This window comes from Cajanus cajan, chromosome 9, assembly GCF_000230855.2.
Source record: "Cajanus cajan strain Asha chromosome 9, NIPB_CcT2T_4, whole genome shotgun sequence".
In the NCBI taxonomy this organism is placed as follows: Eukaryota; Viridiplantae; Streptophyta; class Magnoliopsida; order Fabales; family Fabaceae; genus Cajanus; species Cajanus cajan.
Window position 1 is genome coordinate 33,091,169 of NC_138525.1, and position 23,913 is coordinate 33,115,081.

The following is a 23,913-nucleotide window of genomic DNA, read 5'->3' on the forward strand; positions in this document are numbered from 1 at the left end:
AAGTGCACGTTGCAATTAAAAGTGTTTGAAATATATAATCTATGCAGATAAATTAGAAGTGGTTATAAAAAGGTAAAATAATTCAAGAAATATATACACAAAAAAAGGTTGATCATCTTTATTATAATTATAAATTTTCTAAAGTTTACTTAAATTAAAAAATATGTGTACATTATATATGCAGATACGATGTTGCATTGGGTATAAATACATTTGGAGTTAAGCATGTTTTGAACTTCGCCAAAAGTTGTATTAAACTAAAGGCCACTGTTCCTTAATCTAAATATCAAGACTAATTACAAATAAATAATAATATCATCAAGCAAAAATTTAAATATTGGTGAAAGTTAAATTACTTATCTAGAAAGAAGATAGCTCAGATAAAGTCTACAATAGAAAATCTTGAAACTAGAATGCAAATAATGAACTACATAATCCAATATAATTAACTCACCAAAATCAACAGTGATTACCCTGGCCAATGCAGTTACCAAGCCAAACACAATGATGATCAAACTGAAGAACACACTTGTCACAGTCATGACAATGCTTTGCTCGTGGAGGCTGTATAATGGCCACCAACAAAAAAATTGATCATCAAAGTTAAGAAGTTAAATTATTAGAACTCAAGAGAGAGGTCTCTAGTTTTCATTGTGCTAAGAAGGAACTCTTAATGTGCTAAAGGTCAAGTATATAACACAGGGAAAAAGCAGTTTACAAAATGTAGTTCAATCCATCTTGTCATTATCCATGGAAAAATTGCTTTCTCATGATTCTAATACAAGAATTCAATCCAAGATAAAAAATCGATTCTAGTATTTTTACTGAAATCTTGAACTCGTTTTTAAAAAGCAAAAACATTGACATTAAGCTGTCTTTTCTCTGTTACAAGGCAGGTTGAATTCAGAATTTTAGATCACAAATGACAAAACCAATACCCAAACAATTTTTTTAAAGATACAAGATGTAGAGTAACATCCAGGAAAGGTTAACAATATTATTAACAATCTGATGGTTATACTTAATAAAGATGCTTCAATACATGACTAGGGCAACACGTAGTTTCTTCCATCCTTGCAGTGACTTTTATGATGCTGTACAAAACGAAATGTTGACAACTAAAACCATCAAATGAATGCAGCACCATTACCCAAAGATGCATTGAAGAAGCAATAAAATATGAAATAACATATTACACATACAACAGCCCTAACATAATACACATTACAGAATGTCATTTGTCATACCTGCTCCACATTGCAGTAGGTGCATGTCCATGTTCTGCAAGGAGAATTAAGCCATAAATAACTTGCAAAAATTCAACCAAAAATGCATGAAATTGTAGATGCCAAAGACAGTCCTACCTACCTGATTGTTGACCCAAAAGGATACAAGTCAGCCACCAACTTTGACCAAGATGTTGCATTGCTTCCTGAACCATATCTTCCCATCTGGTTTCCCTCCATGGAAACAACAAAGCTCCCATTTCTGCTCGACGCTGGTTGACTTTGCTTGAGCAACATAAAATTAAAAATAAATAGTTAGATGAGACCAGAAACACAAGTTTACCTCAAATCACATGTTATCACATCCCTCCCTTTTCCTAATAATAAATTTATACTAAAAAAGTAGCATTGCCTACTTTGATGCCTCCGGTTCCTTTCTGTATACTACATTTCTCTCGTTAACAACCATCATAGCATCACGAACATAGCTGTGCATAGAAAATTAGCAAAGCCGTGGAGGGAGAGGTCCTCTTGGTCGCAAAAGAGCTTCTTGGCGCTGGGCTGGGCGGAGGAAGAGGGGGAGCGGCGCTTGATGGGGGCGACGGCAGAACAGGGCGACGGCGGAACAGGGCGCTTGATTGTCCTCAGATTTAGCGGCCTCCGCGGAAGCATCCTTCTCCGGAATCTTGGAGGCCGGTGGCGATTTGGCTTCGTGGAGCGGAGGCTTGGAGTCTTCTAGGATTTCGGTGGCCATGGATGGGGGAGGGGGGACCAGAGAATTGGGAACCCTAGCGGTGAAAAAAACCCTAGAATTGGAGGGAAAACTACTTACTACTAACCTAAAAAATAAAAAAATAGAAATTAATTAATTATAATAAATCAAAATATTATAAAAAATTATAATTCAAATCAAAAGAAATCAAAAGTATATATTAAAATTAATTCAATATCTATATTTAAGAAATTGTTACAGATTTTAAATATATATTTTAAAGTTTTTATTTTATTAAATTAATTGAAAATAAATTATATTTTATCACTTTTTAATAAAGTAAGTGAATGATAATAAATTAACTAAAATTTTTAAATATATTTTAATTAAAAATATTTTTTTATCAATACAATGACTAAAAGTATTATAATAAATAATGAAATTAAATAAATTAAATCTTATAATGATTATTTTTTAATAATACTAAATTAAATATTCTAATTATTTTAAAATAAATTAAAATAAAAAGATAATAAAATATTTTAACTGGTATTTCAAATAAAACACATTAAAATATTATAATCAAAAGAAATCCAATATTAAATCCAAAGATTATAAAAATCATAATTAAAATTATAATAAATATTTTGATATTAAATATTTGTATAAAGATATTGCTACAGATTTTAGATTTTATTTATTATATTTTATAATCAAAAGATATCTAATATTAAATCAAAAAGATTATAATAATTATAACTCAAATCCAGATAAATATTTTGATATTAATTTTATTATATATTAAAATTAATTAAATATTTTTATCAAAGAAACTAATACAGATTTTAGATTTTATTTACTATGTTTTATAATCAAAAGAAATCCAATATTAAATTATAAGATAATAAAAATTATAAGCTTCTGTATTATATATATATATATATATATATATATATATATATATATATATTACTTTCTCAAAGAAATCAAGTTGGTATAAAATTATTTTCATTTGATGATAAATATTAAAATCTAGTTCATAAATAATTATGACAAGTAGAAATCAAATTAAATAGGAAGTTAAAAGATTTCTTATAAATTTTTCCCTGTTGAAAAAAAAATACTCCTAAAACACTGATGTAGCTACGAATAAAATCGGTCGCTATTTCGGTCGCTAAAACACTGATGTTTCACGGAACCAGATATGATCTTTCATTTTTCTTTTATAATCAAATTTGATTATGATATGAATTGATACGTGATTTTTTTGCCTTTAATTTATTTTGTAATCAGATTGACTAATTTTGACTTGAAGCAACACATTAAAAGAGACAATATATTTTGATCATTTATTTCAATAAAAATTTAAAAACAAATCAGCTATACTCACTTGCTCTAACTTTGATCTGAGATCCTTCATGGTTCTCAAAAGATGAATTATTCAATATTTATGTTTCTCCTTCTCTACAGCAAGTAACTGAGCTTGCAACTTTAAGGATGAATACTCTAAAAAAAATCACAACATTTAATTTGTGCTTAATTTATTTAAAATAAATAAATAAATAAACATTTATTTTAAAATTTTAAATATTTATATTTAAGAAATTGTTATAGATTTTAAATACATATTTTTAAGTTTTTATTTTATTAAATTAATTGAATATAAATTATATTTTATCACTTTTTAATAAAGAGAGTGAATGAAATAAATTAATTAAAATTTTAAAATATATTTTAATTAAAAATATTTTTTTTATCAATATAGCGACTAAAAATATTATAATAAATAATAAAATTAAACAAATTAAATCTTATAATAGTTATTTTTTATTACTGCTAAATTAAATATTCTTATTCTTTTACAATAAGTTAAAATGAAAAGGTAATAAAATATTTTAATTGATATTTCAAATAAAATATATTAAAATATTATAATCAAAAGAAATCCAGTATTAAATTAAAAGATTATAAAAATCATAACTAAATTTATAATAAATAATTTCATATTAAATATTTGTATCAAATAAATTATTACAGATTTTAGATTTGATTTATTATATTTTTTAATTAAAAGATATTTAATATTAAATTAAAAAATATCTAATATAATGTTGAGGATTTTTCAAAGTTTAGAAAAGATATTATATTATGTATATATATTACTTTTAATATTTTACAAAGAAATTAAAGTGGCACAGCGGTACCATGCGTGGCCCATAATCTCCATGTCCATAGTTCGAATCCTAGCTTTGACATTTTAATAAAAATTGCCACATCAATTGACATTTGAATGATAAAAAATAAAAAAAAAGTTTTAGCTACTGATTTTAATTCGGTCGCTAAAATATTCAAAAGTTTAGGATTAGCGACCGAAATAAAATCGGTCGCAATTTTTTTTGATATTTATTCAAAATCGGTCGCTAATTCCGTTGCAGATCATGCTTTCATAAAACACAATTAAATAGCGACCGATTTAGCGACCGATTTTCTAGCTACCACCCAAATCCGTCGCTAATTCGGTCGCAAAATAGCGACCAAAAAATTTCGGTCGCTAAATCGGTCGCTATTTTAATCAGTCGCTATTTCGGTCGCAAAATAGCGACCGAAAAATTTCGGTCGCTAATTCGGTCGCAAAATAGCGACCGAAAAATTTCGGTCGCTAATTTCGGTCGCTATTTAGCATTTTTCTTGTAGTGAGAGTATAATTTTACTCCTTATCTTCTAGTTATCTTTCATGGTTTATTCTATTATAATTTTTAGTTTACTTTTCATATTTGCAGTAGTATTAGTTACCTATATGTTAAGTTGTGTAACTGATTTCCTCAATATATTCAAGTGTTAGAACTTTTGTTAGAAGCTAATCTAACAACTTCTATTAGAAGTTATTAGTCTTTTAAGTAGAACACTCTACTCTATAATATGTGGGTCGAATAATAATACATAAACAATTTTCTCATTTTATTCTTTTTCTTCCTCTCTTTCTTAAACATCAATAAGCGACACTTTAATCATGTCTATTGTAAAACTCTTCATCGGTAAGAACCCTTCGTAGCTCTTTTTGAGATGTCCAGCTGCCTTTAGGATCAACAATTATCCCCATAAAATAACATAAGAATTTTCAGTGTGCTTTGTTTTCACTCGCACACTTTCTAAAAAAAATTTCTAAAAGATCACTCATCCCTAAATCACTCCAAGTCAAACATACTTAACTATGGAGTTTTTATGTGATGAGATACTGAAAAGTAAATGCATCTTATTGGTATAGGTAGTACAAATTAGTTCCTTTAAGTTATTTTCAATTGTACAATCTCACATTTGAACAAATCTCTATGTTCCTCTCTTCTGGTGTGTCTAAGTTGTTACAGCCTTTAAGCCTATTTATATTCTCTCACCCAAATCTTCAATGAAACCTTTTTGGCTTTGTCAAGCTTTGTGTAAGCGACCAAATGACTTGCTTATGTAAGGCATCCAAAAAGAACTTCTTTCATTGTGCTATCTTATTTCTCATGGTTTTTTGTAGGTCTTTCTCTTTTCTTGTTCATGTCTAAAATACCAAACCATAAAAAATCTAATAAAAAGAATTTAATGTGCATAAAATTATTTACTTTAAATTTTTACTTCCTCTATTCCTATTTATAAGAACCAACTTATAACAATTTTTATTCTTTTATGTAAGACTCAATTCATAGTATTTGATATATTAATTATTTTTTGACTAAAATATTCATAATTAAAATACGTTCTCTTAATTTGATGAATACATTAATTGTATATATGCTCTTTAAAATACACACATTCTAATTGGTTAGGAGAGTAAACAATATTAATAATGACAGAGAAGTAGTATAAGCATGATCTCTAATTAGTTAAGAGGGTGGTAAGTATTAATTAATAGAGAAAAGTATTACAGGGATAGTTTTGAAATATATATATATATATATATATATATATATATATATAGAGAGAGAGAGAGAGAGAGAGAGAGGGAGGGAGAGAACAAATTTATTATTATCAACTAGATTAACTACTTTTCTTAATCTTGGTAAATCAAGTACTCATTTGAGTTTTATATATAGGAAGACATTTAATATTAATTACTTAGGTAAACCACGATTCAAAAGATACATGCTCAATAATTATCTAATATACTTCATTATTATATGCATATTTGATAATTATCAGCATTTAAGTAAGGTATATGTTTTTTTGATTATCTTATAAGTTAATTTGACCTAAATAAGTTTATTTGGTATATAAACTTATTTTTAAACCTTAAAGTGTATTTTTTTATACTAACTAAAGTAAGTTATAACTTAAAAGTTTTTAGTTTTTTTTAATCTTTGTTGATTATTTTGAAACCTTTTTTATCTCTTTTAATCTACAAACTCTTTTATTTATATTTTGTTACTCTTTTGTAGTTATGTTACTTTCATTACTATCAATTCATTGTCCATTACTATTACGGATGGAGCAAAAATTTTGAATTTAAATTGTGCACTCAATGTGGTCTTGTTGTCACAGATATCAAATATTTGATTACCGTTATTTTTCATGTTGTTATTGTTTTTTTTATTTGACATCTTGTTGTTTATATTATGGGTTTCTATCGGTAGTTTGTATTCCCATTAATTCATTTTTTTCTTATAAAAAAGTTAATATTATCCAATGGTATTTGGATTATGTTATGAGTACCTCCTTATTTTTTTTATACAGGTTAAATGTAATTTAGATTAAAAAATAAAATATATTATGAAATTAAAAAAAACATTATTTAAATTGATGAGGTCAAAAACTCCCTCTAAGCAAATTGTCGCAGAATGGAAAAGGTAATGGAGATTGATAAAAACTGCCATATAATACTTGTGACAAACATAACTACGACGTTTTTATAAACCACCATTACTTATTTTGAGGGAACAAAAACCGCCACAATATAAAAAAAAAACTCACAAAATGAAAAATTTCTTATAATAATTAGCTTATTCGTTAATTTTGCTAAATAATTTAAAATTAATTAGTTTACTTACAAAAACTTTAAGTCTTTTCAACTTCCAACTTATAATTTATAAGTTTTCAATTAGTTTATAATTATAGAGTTTATCTATCTTGTACAACTTTGCATAAGTAACAAGCATTAAATATCCACTTTTACCACCTTTTCAATTAAGAGCCTTGAAAAACACAAAACATCTCACTACTAAATTTAATCTCTCTTCCCAATAAAAATTAACTTCTCCTTAATTAAAAAAAAATATTTTTTCTTTCACCATAGATAGATTCCATATAGCATACTTATAATTAGTGTCATGACTTTTTGTTACAAATATCATATATAGATTACAACATCATATATTTTACAAATAGGAAGATTACCTATTCTCTCTTTATTTATTATTATTATTTCTTTTAAAGTAACATAAATGAATAAAATACTCCTAGCTTTTTGTTTACTTGCTTCCTTGCCTATGTGATATTTCAACCATTTTTGTTCAAAGCAATCCATTGAAAGGAGACCTGTAAAATACTGAAATATTGTTAAATCATTGATATAAAATACTGAAAAGGGCTAGAGAAGAGAATGTGACGGAGGCACGAGGAAATGCACAATAAATTGATAAATTTTGTGCTTTTCAATATCTCTTAATTGAAAATGTAGTAAAAGTGAGTATTTAATATTTTTTTAATTTATACGAAATTATACATTAAACAAACTCCATAATTACATAATTAATTTTATCTAACACGCATATGATTACAAAAATATTCTTAAAACATATAAGTTTATAGAAAAGTATGAAACTAAAAGAAGATAAAATACACAATGTACTCTTTTATGCAAGTGCATGTGTGAGAAATTAATCCAACCATGTTGTTGTCTTCTTAATAGTATTTGAAAAAAGAACAATGGAGATTGAAGATTTTGGATGACGATGAACACCGACTAGCGATTTTGCATTAAAAAGAAAAAGAAAAGAAAAAAGGCATCGTGGCCTTTTAACAAAAATTAAAATTTTCTCTAATGTTTGAATAGTTAGGTTCTCTCCATATCATCAATATTGTCGGAATGTGAGATAAAAATATTTATGACATGTAACATTTAATTTCTAAAAATATCTGATTCAACAAATTTTATGCTTTTTTTACTAATATCTACGTTAATAGATTTTATAGTATCTAATAGTATTATGTATATACGGTAAATATTAGTCTCTTTAATATATTAAAATTCACATAAAATGGAGAGTATTTATATGTATAGGGTAACATTATATAATTAAAATAAGTTATATATCAAATAAAGAAAACTAATATTATCAAAATAAAAATCCTAAGAAACTAAACCTTATTCCTTTAGCAAACACTCTCTTGTAATATGAATCATATCAGTTGCCAAAAAAAAATTCAACTAAAATAATTATGAAAGAGTATATAAATATAATTAATATAGTTGGGCTCAATAATATATTGTGGGTTTCATATATTATTTGTAGTATTTATATTAGTTATTTACATTTAGTTAGGCTCAATAAAAGTGATATAATTTTAGTGAGCCTTTAGACTGCCAACAGGAAAAACTGATATGGACCCATATAAGTGGAAACCAGATTTGGCCCGTTAGAGGTTAATTGAAACCCTAATAGGTTTAAAATCATAAAGATGGTCATGGTCCCCAATATGCCAAATCAAAAACACACGTCTCTCTGTCTCCCCATCAGAAGAGTAACATCAAGTACCATCAAGGAATCCAGTGATTTGGCTGAGGAAGATCATTGCACCAAAAGACTATTCCGCTGCAACCTTTTGATCAACGTCAATGGAGACAGGTACGTATTATTAACATTAACTCTATAATCTGAGACAACGATTCTTAATATTAATTAATGGATAATTTCTATTTGGCTTAAGAAATTTATCCCAATAGTGGTATCAGAGCCGCCGTTGTTATTAGGTTATGGGGTTCTAAAGCGTATTGTTACAATTTTTTTTTCTCTCTTCATTGATAATACGTGTATTTGAATGCGTTGGTCATTTTTTTTTTTTGCTTCAATTTGGTTTAATTGATTATACGGATAAAGAGATCGATTAAAAATTGAATTTTTAATTAAAGAGATTTTTCTGTGAAATTGTATAATTTTCTGTGGATGTTATAAATTTGTATATGTAACAATTTTGCAATGATCCTGAAGACATTGTCAAATGTAGAAATTTTTTGAATTTTTAATTTTCTCACAGGAAGTGAGATAATTGTGCAACAATGCAATAAAGAAAAATTTTCTCACCGGAAGTGAGATAATTGAGCAACAATGCAATAAAGGAATATTTTCTCACCAGAAGTGAGTTAATTGTGCAACAATGAAATAAAAGAATATTTTTCTCACCAGAAGTCGGAAAATAATATTATGTTTTATCCTTTGAGTACCACCAAAAGTAGGATTTTTTTTTTTGTTTTTGTCAAAATCATTGTTGTTATATTAAATGATATTTGGGAAAATTATATGATTAATATATTGAATTCCACATTATCGAATTTTTAATGGCATTCGCGTAAGAATTATTTTCTTGAAATTTGATTGATATTATGTTCAAATTTAAATTGATATTTTTATATATATATCAAATTTGAGTGCGAATGTTGGCAGATTATAGACCCTCTTTATTAATTAATTTGTCTAGTAATTTTTAATTAAATAAATTGATGTAATATATTGCCAAAACAATCCCTATTATAGAAATTAATTTGATTAAAAATTACAATAGATGTTAGTATGAGATTATTTATGCAATTTGTGCTCATCCCAAAGGAAGACACAATTTGGCCAAATAATAACATGCTTGTGATGATAAATATGTGACAACTATAAAGTTACAATCATGTGAATAATAGTCGGTCCAAAGAAAGGCTATTATTTGACAGAATTAATTGTCAATATTTGATCGTTGCATTGAGAGTACCACTAACAAGTTGATTTGTTTGTCCAAAGACAAAGAATTAATGTTGTGCTCGGTATCTTGTAATGGGTCTATTATGTAAATAATCTGCATGTTTTATTTATTTTATTTTAGTGTGAGCATGTAATTAAATTAAATTTTTTTTTCTATGTTCTATTACAGTTGTTGTTGCTAGTGTTGTTAACTTATCTGCTCAAATTAATTGTATACCTATGCTTAATGGGACAAACTTTAAGGCCTGGAAGGAAGCAGTTGAGATAATTCTTGGCTGTATGGATCTTGATCTTGCACTTCGGGCTGAGAAACCCACTCCAAATCCGGAAAACCCGGATGAGGATAAGGTTGAAAAGTGGGAACGCTCAAACCGAATGTGTTTGATGATCATGAAGCGATCTGTTCGATCCAGAAGTTTTTCGGGGCTCTATTTCTGAGAGCCACAATGCTAAAGGTTTCCTTGGTGTTGTTAAGCAGTATTTCACCAGTAATGAGAAAGCTGATGCAAGAAGTTTGCTTGCTAAACTTATCTCTATGAGATACAAAGGTGAAGGAAACATAAATGAGTACATTATGGAAATGTCTAATCTCGCGTCAAAACTAAAAGCACTAAAGTTAGAGTTGTCTGATGACTTGCTCGTGAATCTAGTTTTGATTTCTCTTCCTACACACTTTGGACAATTCAAGGTGAGTTATAATACTCAGAAAGATAAATGGATCTTGAATGAATTGATTTCTCACTGTGTGCAAGAGGAGGAAAGGCAACAAAGAGAAAAGACTGAAAGTGCTCATTTAGCGTCAAGCTTTCATAATAGGAAGAGAAAGAATAATAAGGATGTTGTAGAAATGACTTCTCAACTAAAGAAAGTCAAAAAGGATGAGAACACACCTACTTGCTTCTTCTGCAAGAAGCCTAGGCACATGAAGAAAGAGTGTCCCAAGTACGCCTCTTGGCGTGTAAAGAAAGCTAATTTTCTCTCTTTTGTTTGTTCTGAAGTTAATTTAGCTTTTGTACCACGTGATACTTGGTGGGTAGATTCTGGTGCTACTGCTCACATTAATGTATCCATGCAAGGTTGCCTTTGGAGCCGACCGCCAAGTGATAATGAAAGATTTATATATGTGGGTGATGGCAACAAGGTCATAGTGGAGGCTATTGGGACATTTAGATTACAGTTAAAAATTAGATTTCATTTGGATTTATTTGAGACTTTTGTTGTACCGTCTTTTAGGCGGAATTTAATTTCTATTTCTAGTTTGGACAAATTTGGTTTTTCTTGTTCATTTAGAAATAATAAATTTAGCCTCTATCAAAATTCAAATGTTGTTGGTTCTGGTTCTTTAATTGATAATTTATACTTACTAGATGTAGTTAGTTCCAATAAAGAAAATTTTAACATTGATTCTCGTGGTACGAAGCATAAAATAAATGAGAACTCAGCCACCTTATGGCATAAGCGTTTAGGCCATATCTCTAAACAGAGAATTCAGAGGCTTGTGTCGGATGAGATTCTTGAAACCTTTAACTTGTCAGACTTTGAGGTTTGCGTTGAATGTATTAAGGGTAAACAAACAAATTCTAGAAAATTAGGTGCCGAAAGGGCAAAGGACGTTTTGGAATTAATTCACACAGATATTTGTGGACCATTCCCTACGGAATCTTGGAATGGACAACAATATTTCATTACGTTCATAGATGATTATTCAAGGTACGACTACCTATTTTTAATTCATGAGAAGTCTCAATCCCTAGATGTTTTCAAATCTTTTAAAGCTGAAGTTGAGCTTCAACTTGGAAAGAAAATTAAGGCCATCAAATCTGATCGTGGTGGTGAATATTATGGTAGATATGATGGATCAGGTGAACAACGTCCAGGGCCTTTTGCGCTTTTTCTAAGGGAATGTGGCATCGTTCCTCAGTATACTATGCCTGGGAAACCAAGCATGAACGGTGTTGCAGAACGTAGAAACAGGACTCTTAAGGATATGGTGAGAAGTATGATTAGTCATTCTTCCTTACCAGAGTCATTATGGGGAGAAGCGCTTAAGACTGCAGAGTACATCCTAAATAGGGTACCAAGTAAAGCAGTTAACAAAACTCCTTATGAGCTATGGACGGGTAAAAGGCCAAGTCTAAAATATTTACATATTTGGGGTTGTCCGGCTGAAGCGTGTCCTTATAGGCCGCATGAAAGCAAGCTGGAGTCAAGGAATGTTAGCTGTTATTTTGTTGGTTATCCTGAACGCTCTCGGGGCTATAAATTTTACAATCCCACTACTAGATCATTCTTTGAGACGGGGAATGCGAGATTCCTTGAGGATGTTGAGTTTGGGAAGGAAAAGAACATAAGAAATGTTGTCTTTGAGGAAGAACCTGTCATTGACAGTGATCAAGTCCTCGTGCCTATTACTATTCCAGTACCTACCCTAGTAATAGGTGACAATCATGGAGTTATTCCTGACATTGTCCCTACACAAGACAATATTGAGGTTCTCCCTCAAATACCTATAGAGCAAGCTCAACAATCTCAATAAGTGTCATTAAGGAGATCCACTAGAGAAAGGAAAAGTGCAATTTCAGATGATTACATTGTGTTTCTTCAAGAACATGAGGATGGCATTGGTTTAATAGAGGATGATCCAATCAGCTTCTGTCAAGCTATGCAAAGTTCTAGCTCTCAAAAGTGGATTGATGCCATGAAGGATGAGATGAAATCTATGCAAGACAACGATGTTTGGGATCTCGTTGAATTACCTAAAGGTGTGAAACCTATTGGTTGTAAATGGATATTTAAAACCAAGAGGGATTCAAAAGGTAATATCGAGAGATATAAGGCTCGTTTAGTTGCTAAAGGTTTCACTCAAAAGGAAGGCATTGATTACAAAGAAACCTTTTCTCCGGTTTCTTCAAATGATTCTTTTAGAATAATAATGGCACTCGTAGCTCATTATGATTTAGAGCTCCATCAGATGGATGTTAAAACTGTGTTTCTAAATGGTGACATTAAAGAAACGATTTATATGATGCAACCAAAAAATTTTGTGTCTGGTGACTCAAAGTCCATGGTATGCAAACTAAAGAAATCCATCTATGGTCTCAAACAATCTTCCCGTCAATGGTATCACAAGTTCCATCAAGTTATTACCTCATATGGTTTTGAGGCAAATATAGTTGATGATTGTGTTTATCATAAGTTTAGTGGGAGTAAATATATATTCTTGGTGTTATATGTCGATGATATACTGCTTGCCAGCAACGATATAGGCTTATTGCACGAAACCAAGAGATTTTTAACAAAGAATTTTGAAATGAAAGATCTTGGTGAAGCCTCTTTTGTATTAGGTATTAAGATACTAAGAGATCGTTCTCATGGTATCATAAGGTTATCACAAGAGAATTATATCGATAAAGTTTTAGATAGATTCGACATGAAAGATAGTAAACCAGGAGATACCCCTATAGCCAAGGGAGACAAATTTAGCCTCAAACAGTGCCCTAATAATGTCCTTGAAAGAAATGAGATGCAAAAGATTCCCTATGCTTCAGCTGTGGAAAGTCTAATGTATGCTCAAGTTTGTACTCGTCCCGATATTGCATTTATAGTGGGAGTTTTGGGCAGATACTTAAGTAATCCTGGGATGCAGCATTGGAAAGCAGTAAAGCGTGTAATGCGCTATTTGAAGAGAACAAAAGGATATATGCTCACTTATCAAAAGTCTGACAGTTTAGAGATCATTGGATACTCAGACTTTGATTTTGCCAAATGTCAAGACAGTAAACGCTCCACATCTGGATACATCTTTATGTTGGCTGGAGGAGCTATCTCTTGGAAGTCTGTTAAACATACTATTATAGCTTCATCAACCATGGCTGCGGAGTTCATTGCTTGTTTTGAGGCATCCAACCATGGGATATGGCTGCGAAATTTTATCACTAATTTACGTGTGGTTAATGGCATTGAAAGACCATTGAAAATCTATTGTGATAATAACTCTGCAGTTCTTTATTCCAATAATAATAGGAGTACAACCAAGTCAAAATTCATTGATATAAAGTTTTTGGTTGTTAAGGAAAGAGTTCAAAATAAGCAAATTTCTATAGAACATATAGGGACTAATTTTATGCTAGCTGATCCACTTACTAAAGGTTTGGTGCCTAAAGTCTTTCATGAGCACACTGCTCATATGGGTGTAATTCCTTATAGTACCTTAGTTTAGTGGGAGTCTCATTTATGTTGTGTCTTCTTTATTTTTATTTTTTCCAGATATTTGTATTATTTGGATTTTCTGCAGAAATAAAGTTGATGTTTATAATTTTATTCTGAACTTGTTTTTGTGCAATATATATATGTTGCGTTTTGAATGGATCTCTATAAATAATAAAGTTTGGACCAGTTGGAAATAGACATGACTAAGATCACGTTGCATGTAATTTCTATGCCACTTATCCATATTTGATCTATGTCATTGAGTGCATACAATTGTGGTGATCATTATGGTTTAGTCACATTAGATAGTGATGAAAGCTGTAGTGGTTCCCTGTTGTTGTATGAGATGGACCAAATTGTTTAAGGGGAGTCTAAAAGTAAATAATATACGGTTGTGCGCCTAAAGATTTTTGTGATATAAATACTTAAATGAATATAAAGCCCAAGTGGGAGATTGTTAGAAATTTTATTTCTAATAATTATAATGGGCTGCATATATTATTTGTAGTATTTATATTAGTTACTCAATAAAAGTGATCTAATTTTAGTGAGTCTTTAGACTGCCAACAGGAAAAACTGATATGGGCCCATATAAGTGGAAACCAGATTTGGCCCGTTAGGGGTTAATGGGAACCCTAATAGGTTTAAAATCATAAAGATGGTCATGGTCCCCAATATGCCAAATCAGAAACACACGTCTCTTTGTCTCCCCATCAGAAGAGTAACATCAAGTCTCATCAAGGAATCTAGTGATTTGGCTGAGGAAGATCATTGCACCAAAAGACTATTCTGCTGCAACCTTTTGATCAACGTCAATAGATACAGGTACGTATTATTAACATTAACTCTGTAATCTGAGACAACGGTTCTTAATATTAATTAATGGATAATTTCTATTTGCCTTAAGAAATTTATCCCAATAGACTTACTAAGTTTTTCCACAAAAATTATGTTGTAGATTCGTAAGTTTCCTCCACAAAACATGTGAAAATGAGTTTTTAAATTTCAGTCACAAAACTTGTGAGGGAAAATTTTTAAGTTTCATATATGATTATCTTATTAGATATGGGCACAAGGAGTTGAATTATATAAAATAAATTTATATAATTTGTTCTTACCGGAAATCTTCTGTAGAGCTGATCCGCCAGGTAAGATCGGTGAGCCTCCTTCACTGGTACGTTGATGCTCCAAGATTGGGGTGGTACCTGCAAAAGAGACTCTGATGCTAAAGTTAGTGTTTGTGGGAGTATGAATCTCGTATAAGTAATGCACGTACCTTAGTGTGAATTAGGGTTGCTTTGGGCCTTGGGCCTGAGATAAGATATGATAACATTAGGTAGTGGATCTCGTCTGAAGTGAGATCCCTCGAGATCAGTTATGATCTGCTTAAATGTCGAGCTGACGTCGCGTAGCGCGTGCCCGACCTCATCTTGTGCTGTGATGCCGAGCTCGGAGCTCGGCTTCGCGGTACGGACAGTACACTAGCCCCCTGAGCTCCGAAGACCGTAGGTCGAGGAGTTAAGATCGAGCTCGTTGGAGGGAAGTGACCTTTCGCGTACTTCTGCCTGTTGAGATGCCATGCATCGTAACTGTTCATTTTCCGAAAATGTGCAAGCGGCATGGTAACAAGATTGTATTTTTATCTGTTTGATGACATGGCCTCTTTGGGCCGCTGTGGTATTCCGATGTCCATGTTTCATGGCCGAGCTGAGGAAGTCGGCAATGATGAGTTTACTGCTTGGTCAGGCTGGTAAACCTTTGATTGAGTCAATAGATTGGTGAGGGACAAGTCGGCAACTTGGCTGGCCAGTACACTTGCCCCCCGAGCACCGAGTGATGTAAGAGCGAAGGGGCTTCTGAGGAGCTCCCAAATTTGTTGTTTGAAGGTTCGAGCTCGTCCTTGGCATATCAAGGTTCGAACTCGACCTTGGTTAAGAAAATGTAGTCTCAAGGTTCGGACTCGACCTTGGCATATCAAGGTTCGAACTCGACCTTGGTTAAGAAAATATGATCTCAAGGTTCGGACTCGACCTTGGCATATCAAGGTTCGAACTCGACCTTGGTTAAGAAAATATGATCTCAAGGTTCGGACTCGACCTTGGCATATCAAGGTTCGAACTCGACCTTGGTTAAGAAAATGTAATCTCAAGGTTTGGACTCGACCTTGGCATAACAAGGTTCGAACTTGACCTTGGTTAAGAAAATATGATCTCAAGGTTCGGACTCGACCTTGGCATATCAAGGTTTGGACTCGACCTTGGCATATCAAGGTTCGAACTCGACCTTGGTTAAGAAAATATGATCTCAAGGTTCGGACTCGACCTTGGCATATCAAGGTTCGGACTCGACCTTGGCATATCAAGGTTCGAACTCGACCTTGGTTAAGAAAATGTAATCTCAAGGTTCGGACTCGACCTTGGCATAACAAGGTTCGAACTCGACCTTGGTTAAGAAAATATGATCTCAAGGTTCGGACTCGACCTTGGCATATCAAGGTTCGAACTCGACCTTGGTTAAGAAAATATGATCTCAAGGTTCGGACTCGACCTTGGCATATCAAGGTTCGAACTCGACCTTGGTTAAGAAAATGTAATCTCAAGGTTCGGACTCGACCTGGGCATATCAAGGTTCGAACTCGACCTTGGTTAAGAAAATGTGATCTCAAGGTTCGAACTCGACCTTGGTTAAGAAAATATGATCTCAAGGTTCGGACTCGACCTTGGCATATCAAGGTTCGAACTCGACCTTGGTTAAGAAAATATGATCTCAAGGTTCGGACTCGACCTTGGCATATCAAGGTTCGAACTCGACCTTGGTTAAGAAAATGTAATCTCAAGGTTCGGACTCGACCTTGGCATAACAAGGTTTAAACTCGACCTTGGTTAAGAAAATATGATCTCAAGGTTCGGACTCGACCTTGGCATATCAAGGTTTGAACTCAACCTTGATTAAGAAAATGTAGTCTCAAGGTTCGGACTCGACCTTGGCAAGTCGTCATGGTTAATGTGCCAATACCGAAAATGGATGGGAATGGAGTTGCTTTGTTGCTTTATTTCTAAGGTGTGCCTCGTTAAAACCTTCCTTGGCCAAAAACCCTTTTCTTTAGTGGGAAAAAAAAGGCCGAGGAGGAAAAAGAGTACATCACCTGAATTTACAAGTTAAGAGAAATAAAATTTGAGGTGGGTGGAATTCCAGATTCCAAATTTTCCTTTGGAGGGGTCTGTTCTTGCTTCTCCCCGTAATCGCTAAACAAGGTCGCCAACTTTAAATGTTTGTGGCCTGACCTTGGTCTTGCTTTCCTTGTGGTTTGTCGCGAATTGTCTTGCGGAACTCGGCATGCTCCTCCATCTGGATGTAGCCGGTTGCACGAGCACGAAGCTCATCCATGTCGCGAGGGGCTTCTCGGCACAGGCTGTCGAAGAACGGTCCCGGCTTGAGTGCCATGAGCATGGCGTGTAAGACGACCTCGGGATTCAAGTTGCGAATCTTCACAGAGATGCCAGTAAAACGTTCCATGAACGCCCGTAGTGGTTCGTCGTCGCCCTGTCTGAGGCTGGCCAGAGCAGTCGACCTTACGAGGTGAGGTCGACTCGTTGCATACTGCACCGTGAATTGTCTGACCAGAGTGCCGAAGCTGTCAATTGACTCGGCAGGTAGCTGGGCATACCAGTTGAGTGCGGCCCCTTTGAGCGAGGTCGGAAAAACCCTACACAAGATAGCATCATTGTTAGTGTAGAGGTTTACCTGGGTCGCATACAGGTCAATGTGCTCATCGGGGTCCGTCGTGTCATCATAGCGATCGATGTAGAGAGGTTTCCACCCTTAAGGGAGTGGTGTCTCCATGATGCCGTCCACAAAGGGATGACGGCGGAAGGTTGCTTGACCCCCTGTGACATGAGTCGGGGCTTTACTGACTTCATGGACCGATTTGTTCGTCGGAACATGAGACCGATGCGTGGCAGGTCGTAGAGTCGGTGCCCTAGTCGCAGTTCTGGGCTGAGAGACCGAGTGCCCTTCTTCCTCGTGGAGGTTGCTCGCCTCAGAAGGATGATCAGAGGGGCGCCGAGGGAGCTGGGCGCGAATCCGCTCGTTTTCAGCGCGTAGCGCCGCTAGATCTGCTTCATTGGCGGTCTGCATCGCAACTAGGTCGATTTCGTGCTGGGCATGCATGTTTCGCAGATCAGCATCGTGTTGCTGCCGCATCTGTTCGACCTGGTCGATCAGTCTCCTCAATGTGGCTTCGTTGTCCATGGTAGTTGAGTGGTTTGCGTCGTCTGTTGCGCGTCTGCTATGGCTTCTGGTGAATACCATAAGCGTGGCCGATAAGAGCTGTCTTGATCGGCCCCACGGTGGGCGCCAAATGTTGTTACCGGAAATCTGCTATAGAGCTGATCTGCCAAGTACGATCGGTGAGCCTCCTTCACTGGTACGTTGATGCTCCAAGATGGGGGTGGTACTTGCAAAAGAGACTCCGATGCTAAAGTTAGTGTTTGTGGGAGTATGAATCTCGTATAAGTAATGCACGTACCTTAGTGTGAATTAGGGTTGCTTTGGGCCTTGGGCCTGAGATAAGATATGATAAGATTAGGTAGTGGATCTCGTCTGAAGCGAGATCCCTCGAGATCAGTTATGATCTGCTTAAATGCCGAGCTGACGTCGCGTAGCGCGTGCCCGACCTCATCTTGTGCTTTGATGCCGAGCTCGGAGCTCGGCTTCGCGGTACGGACAGTACACTAGCCCCCCGAGCTCCGAAGACCGTAGGTCGAGGAGTTAAGACCGAGCTCGCTGGAGGGAAGTGACCTTTCGCGTACTTCTGCCTGTTGAGATGCCATGTGTCGTAACTGTTCATTTTCCGAAAACGTGCAAGCGGCGTGGTAACAAGATTGTATTTTTAACTGTTTGATGACGTGGCCTCTTTGGGCCGCTGTGGTATTTCGATGTCCATGTTTCATGGCCGAGCTGAGGAACTCGGCAATGATGAGTTTACTGCTTGGTCAGGCTGGTAAACATTTGATTGAGTCAATAGATTGGTGAGGGACAAGTCGGCAACTTGGCTGGCCAGTACATAATTTTTTTTATTTTTTATGATTTTAATGTATTTGTATTTTTTATTTTTCTTTTACCTTTATGCGTAAAAAATAGTTTTTTTTTCTTCCAACAATCTCATCCTTGGACACGCGCTTATATATATCTTTAGATGACATAAAACTCTTACATGAATATCAATATTTTAAAAAAAAATCTTTTAATTCCTATTCCGTAATTGCTGATAATTATCTCATTCTTATAAACGTGTTTATTTAATTTTTTTTATCAAAATAATTATTACTGTAGAAAATATAATAGAAGGATATTTAAGAGAATTATATAACTTATTGAATGTAATTACATAAATTATATATATTATTAATATAAAATTATTTATCAACTTTGTCAACGAGGGATTTACGTAAGAGAAAATGACTGTATAAAATTAGGGGCAATTGATCTTAACAAAAATGATTTTTTCCCCTTACATATAAATTAAGATATTAAATATTTTTTTTTATCTCCATAAAATGGAAATAGTTGCCCCGCTTAAAACACAATTATTTTTTTAAATGAAGCTAAAAAGTTATAAAAGATCGGAAAGAGAATAAATTAATACCACTTTTATATGCTTTATCTTTCTAAATTTTACTGTTTATGATCCTTTAGTACTAAACATACGGTATCACTAACACACTCTGTTGAATGATTGTTTGGTTATATATAATAGTTATATAATAAAAATTATACATTATTTTTACAATATAAAAAGTGTCGTAGAGGTATTTATAATTTTTTTTTTTAAATTCATGAGATTATATATTTCGTAAAAATTTATAATATTTTTTTTTGAAAATATTAGAGATTATTATATATTTTTTTCTATCAAAGAATTTTTTTGATAAGCTAGCTGAAATTTTTTCATCCAATCATATTGTTTCTATCGGATATTACTTACTTGTTAGTGAATGTAATTGTTTAATTTCTCAAAAGAATAACAAACAATATATAAAATAAAATAAAATCTTAGAAATCAGTGTCGAATTAAAATCTGTAGACAGAGTTGCAGACAAGATATATGTTATCCCCATGCTATATTTTAAATGATGCATGAATCCCGAAATTGGATATGCATGGCAGACTCAGGATAAAAAGCATCAAGTCAAGAGAAGAAACCTGCTCGAGTTTCAGCAAAAAATAAAATAAAATAGAGATAAGGTGACATAATTTTATAGAATTATGTTATCATTCGAAGAAAAAGAAGAAGAAATTTTGGAATAACATGGTTCTATTACGTATTTATTGTTTCCGGTGGTGCTATTATGTACTTATTTTATATTTGTAATTATATATTCATATTTTTAGATTAAAAGTATACTAAATATTCAATAAATGTCATTCAATAACTCAAAATAATCTATGTGAAATTAAAAATAAATATATCAAAGCTTTTTTGCTTTACATATCATATACCAAAAGCTCCATAGCTGCCTCGAGTAAGTTTCATTACTGTTTTTCTTCTTTTGGTTGTTGGAGTATATATTGGACTTTAGCCTTTTTTGCATGTGGAGAATTATCCATGTATTACAAACCACGCTTGCCATACATGCATGTGATTGAAGATAAGTTCTATATGGTGCACTCACGAGATTAAAAGCTACTCTCGAATTTCATACCAACCCCATTTGGGGGGGGGGGGGGGGGGGGGGGGAGTGGCGATTGCATTTATTGAAATTAATAGAGATGTGACTTACGTACGTGGGTGCATTAATTTATTGAAATTTTGGAGTTAGCTGTTTTCTTTTGGGGACAACCCTTTGGTTTAACTTTTGGAATGTTAGTTTATTAAGTTTTGTTTAGAGGACTGTTTTTGATTTGATTTGTTAGTGATTTGTATTTGTTCTATTTGTATAAATCACTAGTACAAAAGAAGTGTACTACGTTGGATCTGCAAAATCGACGTAGATTTACGTCGGACATTACGACATCCGACGTAAAAAAGTAGGAAAAAAAATATAAAAAAAAAACATAAAAATGTCAACAGAACGGCCCGTTCTGCTTGCAGAACAAGCCATTCAGCTTCGTATAACAACCCAAAAGAAAACGCCCACTACTTATACAAATAGAACAACCAAAAAATCAAATAAAACAGATAGCCAAAGTAGCAATGCGAAGTAGAAAAGTGCTAACGAAACCTTGATTCATACCTGAGGAGCAGCAACAATGTGCAAATTAGTAACAAAAAGTTCATCCCTATGCAAAAGACAAAAAAACGATTCAGTAATAAAGGAGAGGGAGTGGGTTTAGAGAGAAAAGTGATGAAGAGTGAATGCGCGCGGTGTGTCTCGCGCTCTCTTATTCAAATTTGCGTCCTTTTTTACGTCGGACATGGTAGGGTCCGACGTAAAAAGTCAAATCTACGTCGGACACAACACATCTCCGACGTAGATTGGACTTTTTACGTTAGACCCTACTAGGTCCGACGTAAAAAAGTTCGCAAAAATTATAAAAATGTCACCGCGTTTTTTTTTACGTCGAATTTTCGTATTTCTAACGTAAAAAGGATGACGTAATATGCTGATTTTCCACTAGTAAATTTCTTATGTTGAGTAGCTCTCGTACTCAACTTTTAATATGTTATCTTTGATTTATAAAAGAATAAAGTTAATTATCTATACACTATCAGTATAAAAGTTTTTTTACACTGACAACTAATCATATCTTTTAATAGTGTTATATTAGTTATTTATTAATAAAATAATAATAAAATAAGTAAGTTTAAAAGATATGATTGATTACCAGTATAAAAAATTTTACATTAATAATATATAGATGATTAACTCAAAAAAATAATAAAAAATTAAAGACTTCCCAGAAAACACAAATTTATATAAAACTCTTTAAAAAATCTAACATTTTCATTAGTCAATGTATTATCATATAATTAAATTAGTTATTCAATTACAACTAAATTTGAATCTTCCGCTTTAATTATATAGTGTCTTATTCTGTCATAAAAGTTTCAAATATGCCATGCAGGAACATTAAGTGTTTCATGCCAAGTTCTTAGAAGCTAAGATTGCGGTGGTCACATGACACGACTTTTCTTTGACCTCATGCTCGTGCAGTAACTAGGGTTTATGAATGAATGACACGTTACCAACTGTACATCACTAAATTTAATTTTATGAAAAATGTTACAGTATAAATGATTTTTAATTATTTTAGTGATATTATTGGATTTTTTTTTTAATCTTTGTTAATAAACACAATGTATTTTATACAGCTTAAAATTTAATTTAGCAAATGTAAAATCATCATTAATAGAAAATATTTTAGTTATTCAAAAAACTAAACTATGAACTATGTAATCTCAAACTATCTAATCTCAAAAATTGTAAAAACAAAATAAAATACAAGAGTCAATTACGAGATTATACATTAAATCAATGCATAAAAATTTAATATGCTTTTAGTCCTTGCCTTTATCTTAAAATACACATTTTTAGTTTTTAACAAATCACATCATTTTTTTTTAATAAATATAGGGTCCGAAATCGTATTAATTTCTTATAGAGACTAAAATTAATATTTTATAATATTTTTAGAAATTAAAAAACACATTTTACCTTTAAACTTTTACCAAACTGTTTCATTTTCTTTTTGTCTTCTAATTTTTAAATTCGCTCCTCCAATATTGGGTATTTTTTTCAACTCCGTGATATTCACATGATATTTTCATGAGCTTTGAAGTATTTTAAATTAAACAGATCAACATAAATAGGCAATAACAAAGAACGTCTTACCTTGAATAAGAGAGAAAAGAAAAGACTAAGAGACTAGTCGTGGTGATTTAACTTGCATATTTAATAAACTAGATAAATATTTAATAGATATTAGCAAGTTTAGATAACGATTCTTTGGTGTTAATGAGAGTATTTTTCTCGAAATGCAAGTTAGAAAATTGAATGGACATCCAATAAAGTAACTAATAATCTTTAGCATATATTAAGTGCGTGTTTGCTTTAGCTTTTGGATGTGAAAATTCACGTTTGTGAGAAGCAAAAAATTGTAGCTTCTACGTAAATTGGCCTGTAAACGTGGAGAGAGAGTGAAAAATCACGTTTCTAAATCTAAAACAAACACGCACTAAGCACATATTTGAATGAACGGGGTTAGATAGTATTCCTTTTTAACTCAAAATTAATAAAGTACCATAATTAATACCATGGAATTTGTGACTTGGGTACAAATGGAGCACTTTCACATATAGATGGGTTTTTCTTTTCTACCATTTCCCATCCATGATTTTCCACTTCATTTGATTTTGATTGTCTCGTGATATGATTAATAGGAAGCAAATTTGTACAAAATAACAGGGTTGTATTTGAGAAAAAATCTTTCAATTTAATGGTCATGTTCATGCTCTATTTTTTTTTTTACATAATCAGTTAATCAAAAATTATAATTTATATAACTTCTAAAATAATTATTATTAAAATTAATAAATTTATTATATATAATAAATTGTGTTTGAATAATAGTATAAAACTGTTTTATACTATTAGAATGTAGTTTAGAAATATGAGAATCTAGGTTCAATTCTCATTGTAATCATCTTTGTAATAATCTTTCCTATTTAAATGCAGTTTACCAATATTAATGTCGAAATCTTTTGGTTCTGAACATATTTACAAACGCAATATTCATGAATTATGGTGGGAAAACTATATGCTTGACCTACTTTTTTTCTTTAAGCTTCGTGACAATCCTTTTACATCATGGTTAGTCACTT

The 23,913-nt window shown here is 32.4% G+C and overlaps 2 protein-coding genes across 3 annotated transcripts; one reads left to right on the forward strand and one right to left on the reverse strand.

Annotated features, from left to right (window-relative positions):
• Positions 1–341: 341 nt before the first annotated feature.
• Positions 342–2,743, reverse strand: LOC145951884 (protein S-acyltransferase 10-like). 2 transcript variants are annotated; one of them, XM_083064057.1, is made up of 4 exons: positions 1,643–2,160; positions 1,369–1,506; positions 1,248–1,281; positions 433–564 (listed from the first exon to the last, which is right to left on the reverse strand). In XM_083064057.1, the coding sequence occupies exons 1-4, from the start codon at positions 1,720–1,722 to the stop codon at positions 460–462; spliced, it is 357 nt and encodes a 118-aa protein (XP_082920183.1). In that variant the 5' UTR covers positions 1,723–2,160; the 3' UTR covers positions 433–459. The 2 variants fall into 2 exon arrangements, with proteins under 2 accessions (XP_082920182.1, XP_082920183.1); XM_083064056.1 differs by having other exon boundaries at positions 342–564; positions 1,369–2,743.
• A 5,852-nt stretch (positions 2,744–8,595) lies between these two features.
• On the forward strand, positions 8,596–12,417 carry LOC145952086 (uncharacterized). The gene is made up of 5 exons (XM_083064310.1): positions 8,596–8,762; positions 8,861–8,895; positions 10,051–10,229; positions 10,360–10,957; positions 11,249–12,417. Exons 1-5 carry the CDS (start codon positions 8,596–8,598, stop codon positions 12,415–12,417), a joined length of 2,148 nt encoding a protein of 715 aa, XP_082920436.1.
• Positions 12,418–23,913: the final 11,496 nt, after the last annotated feature.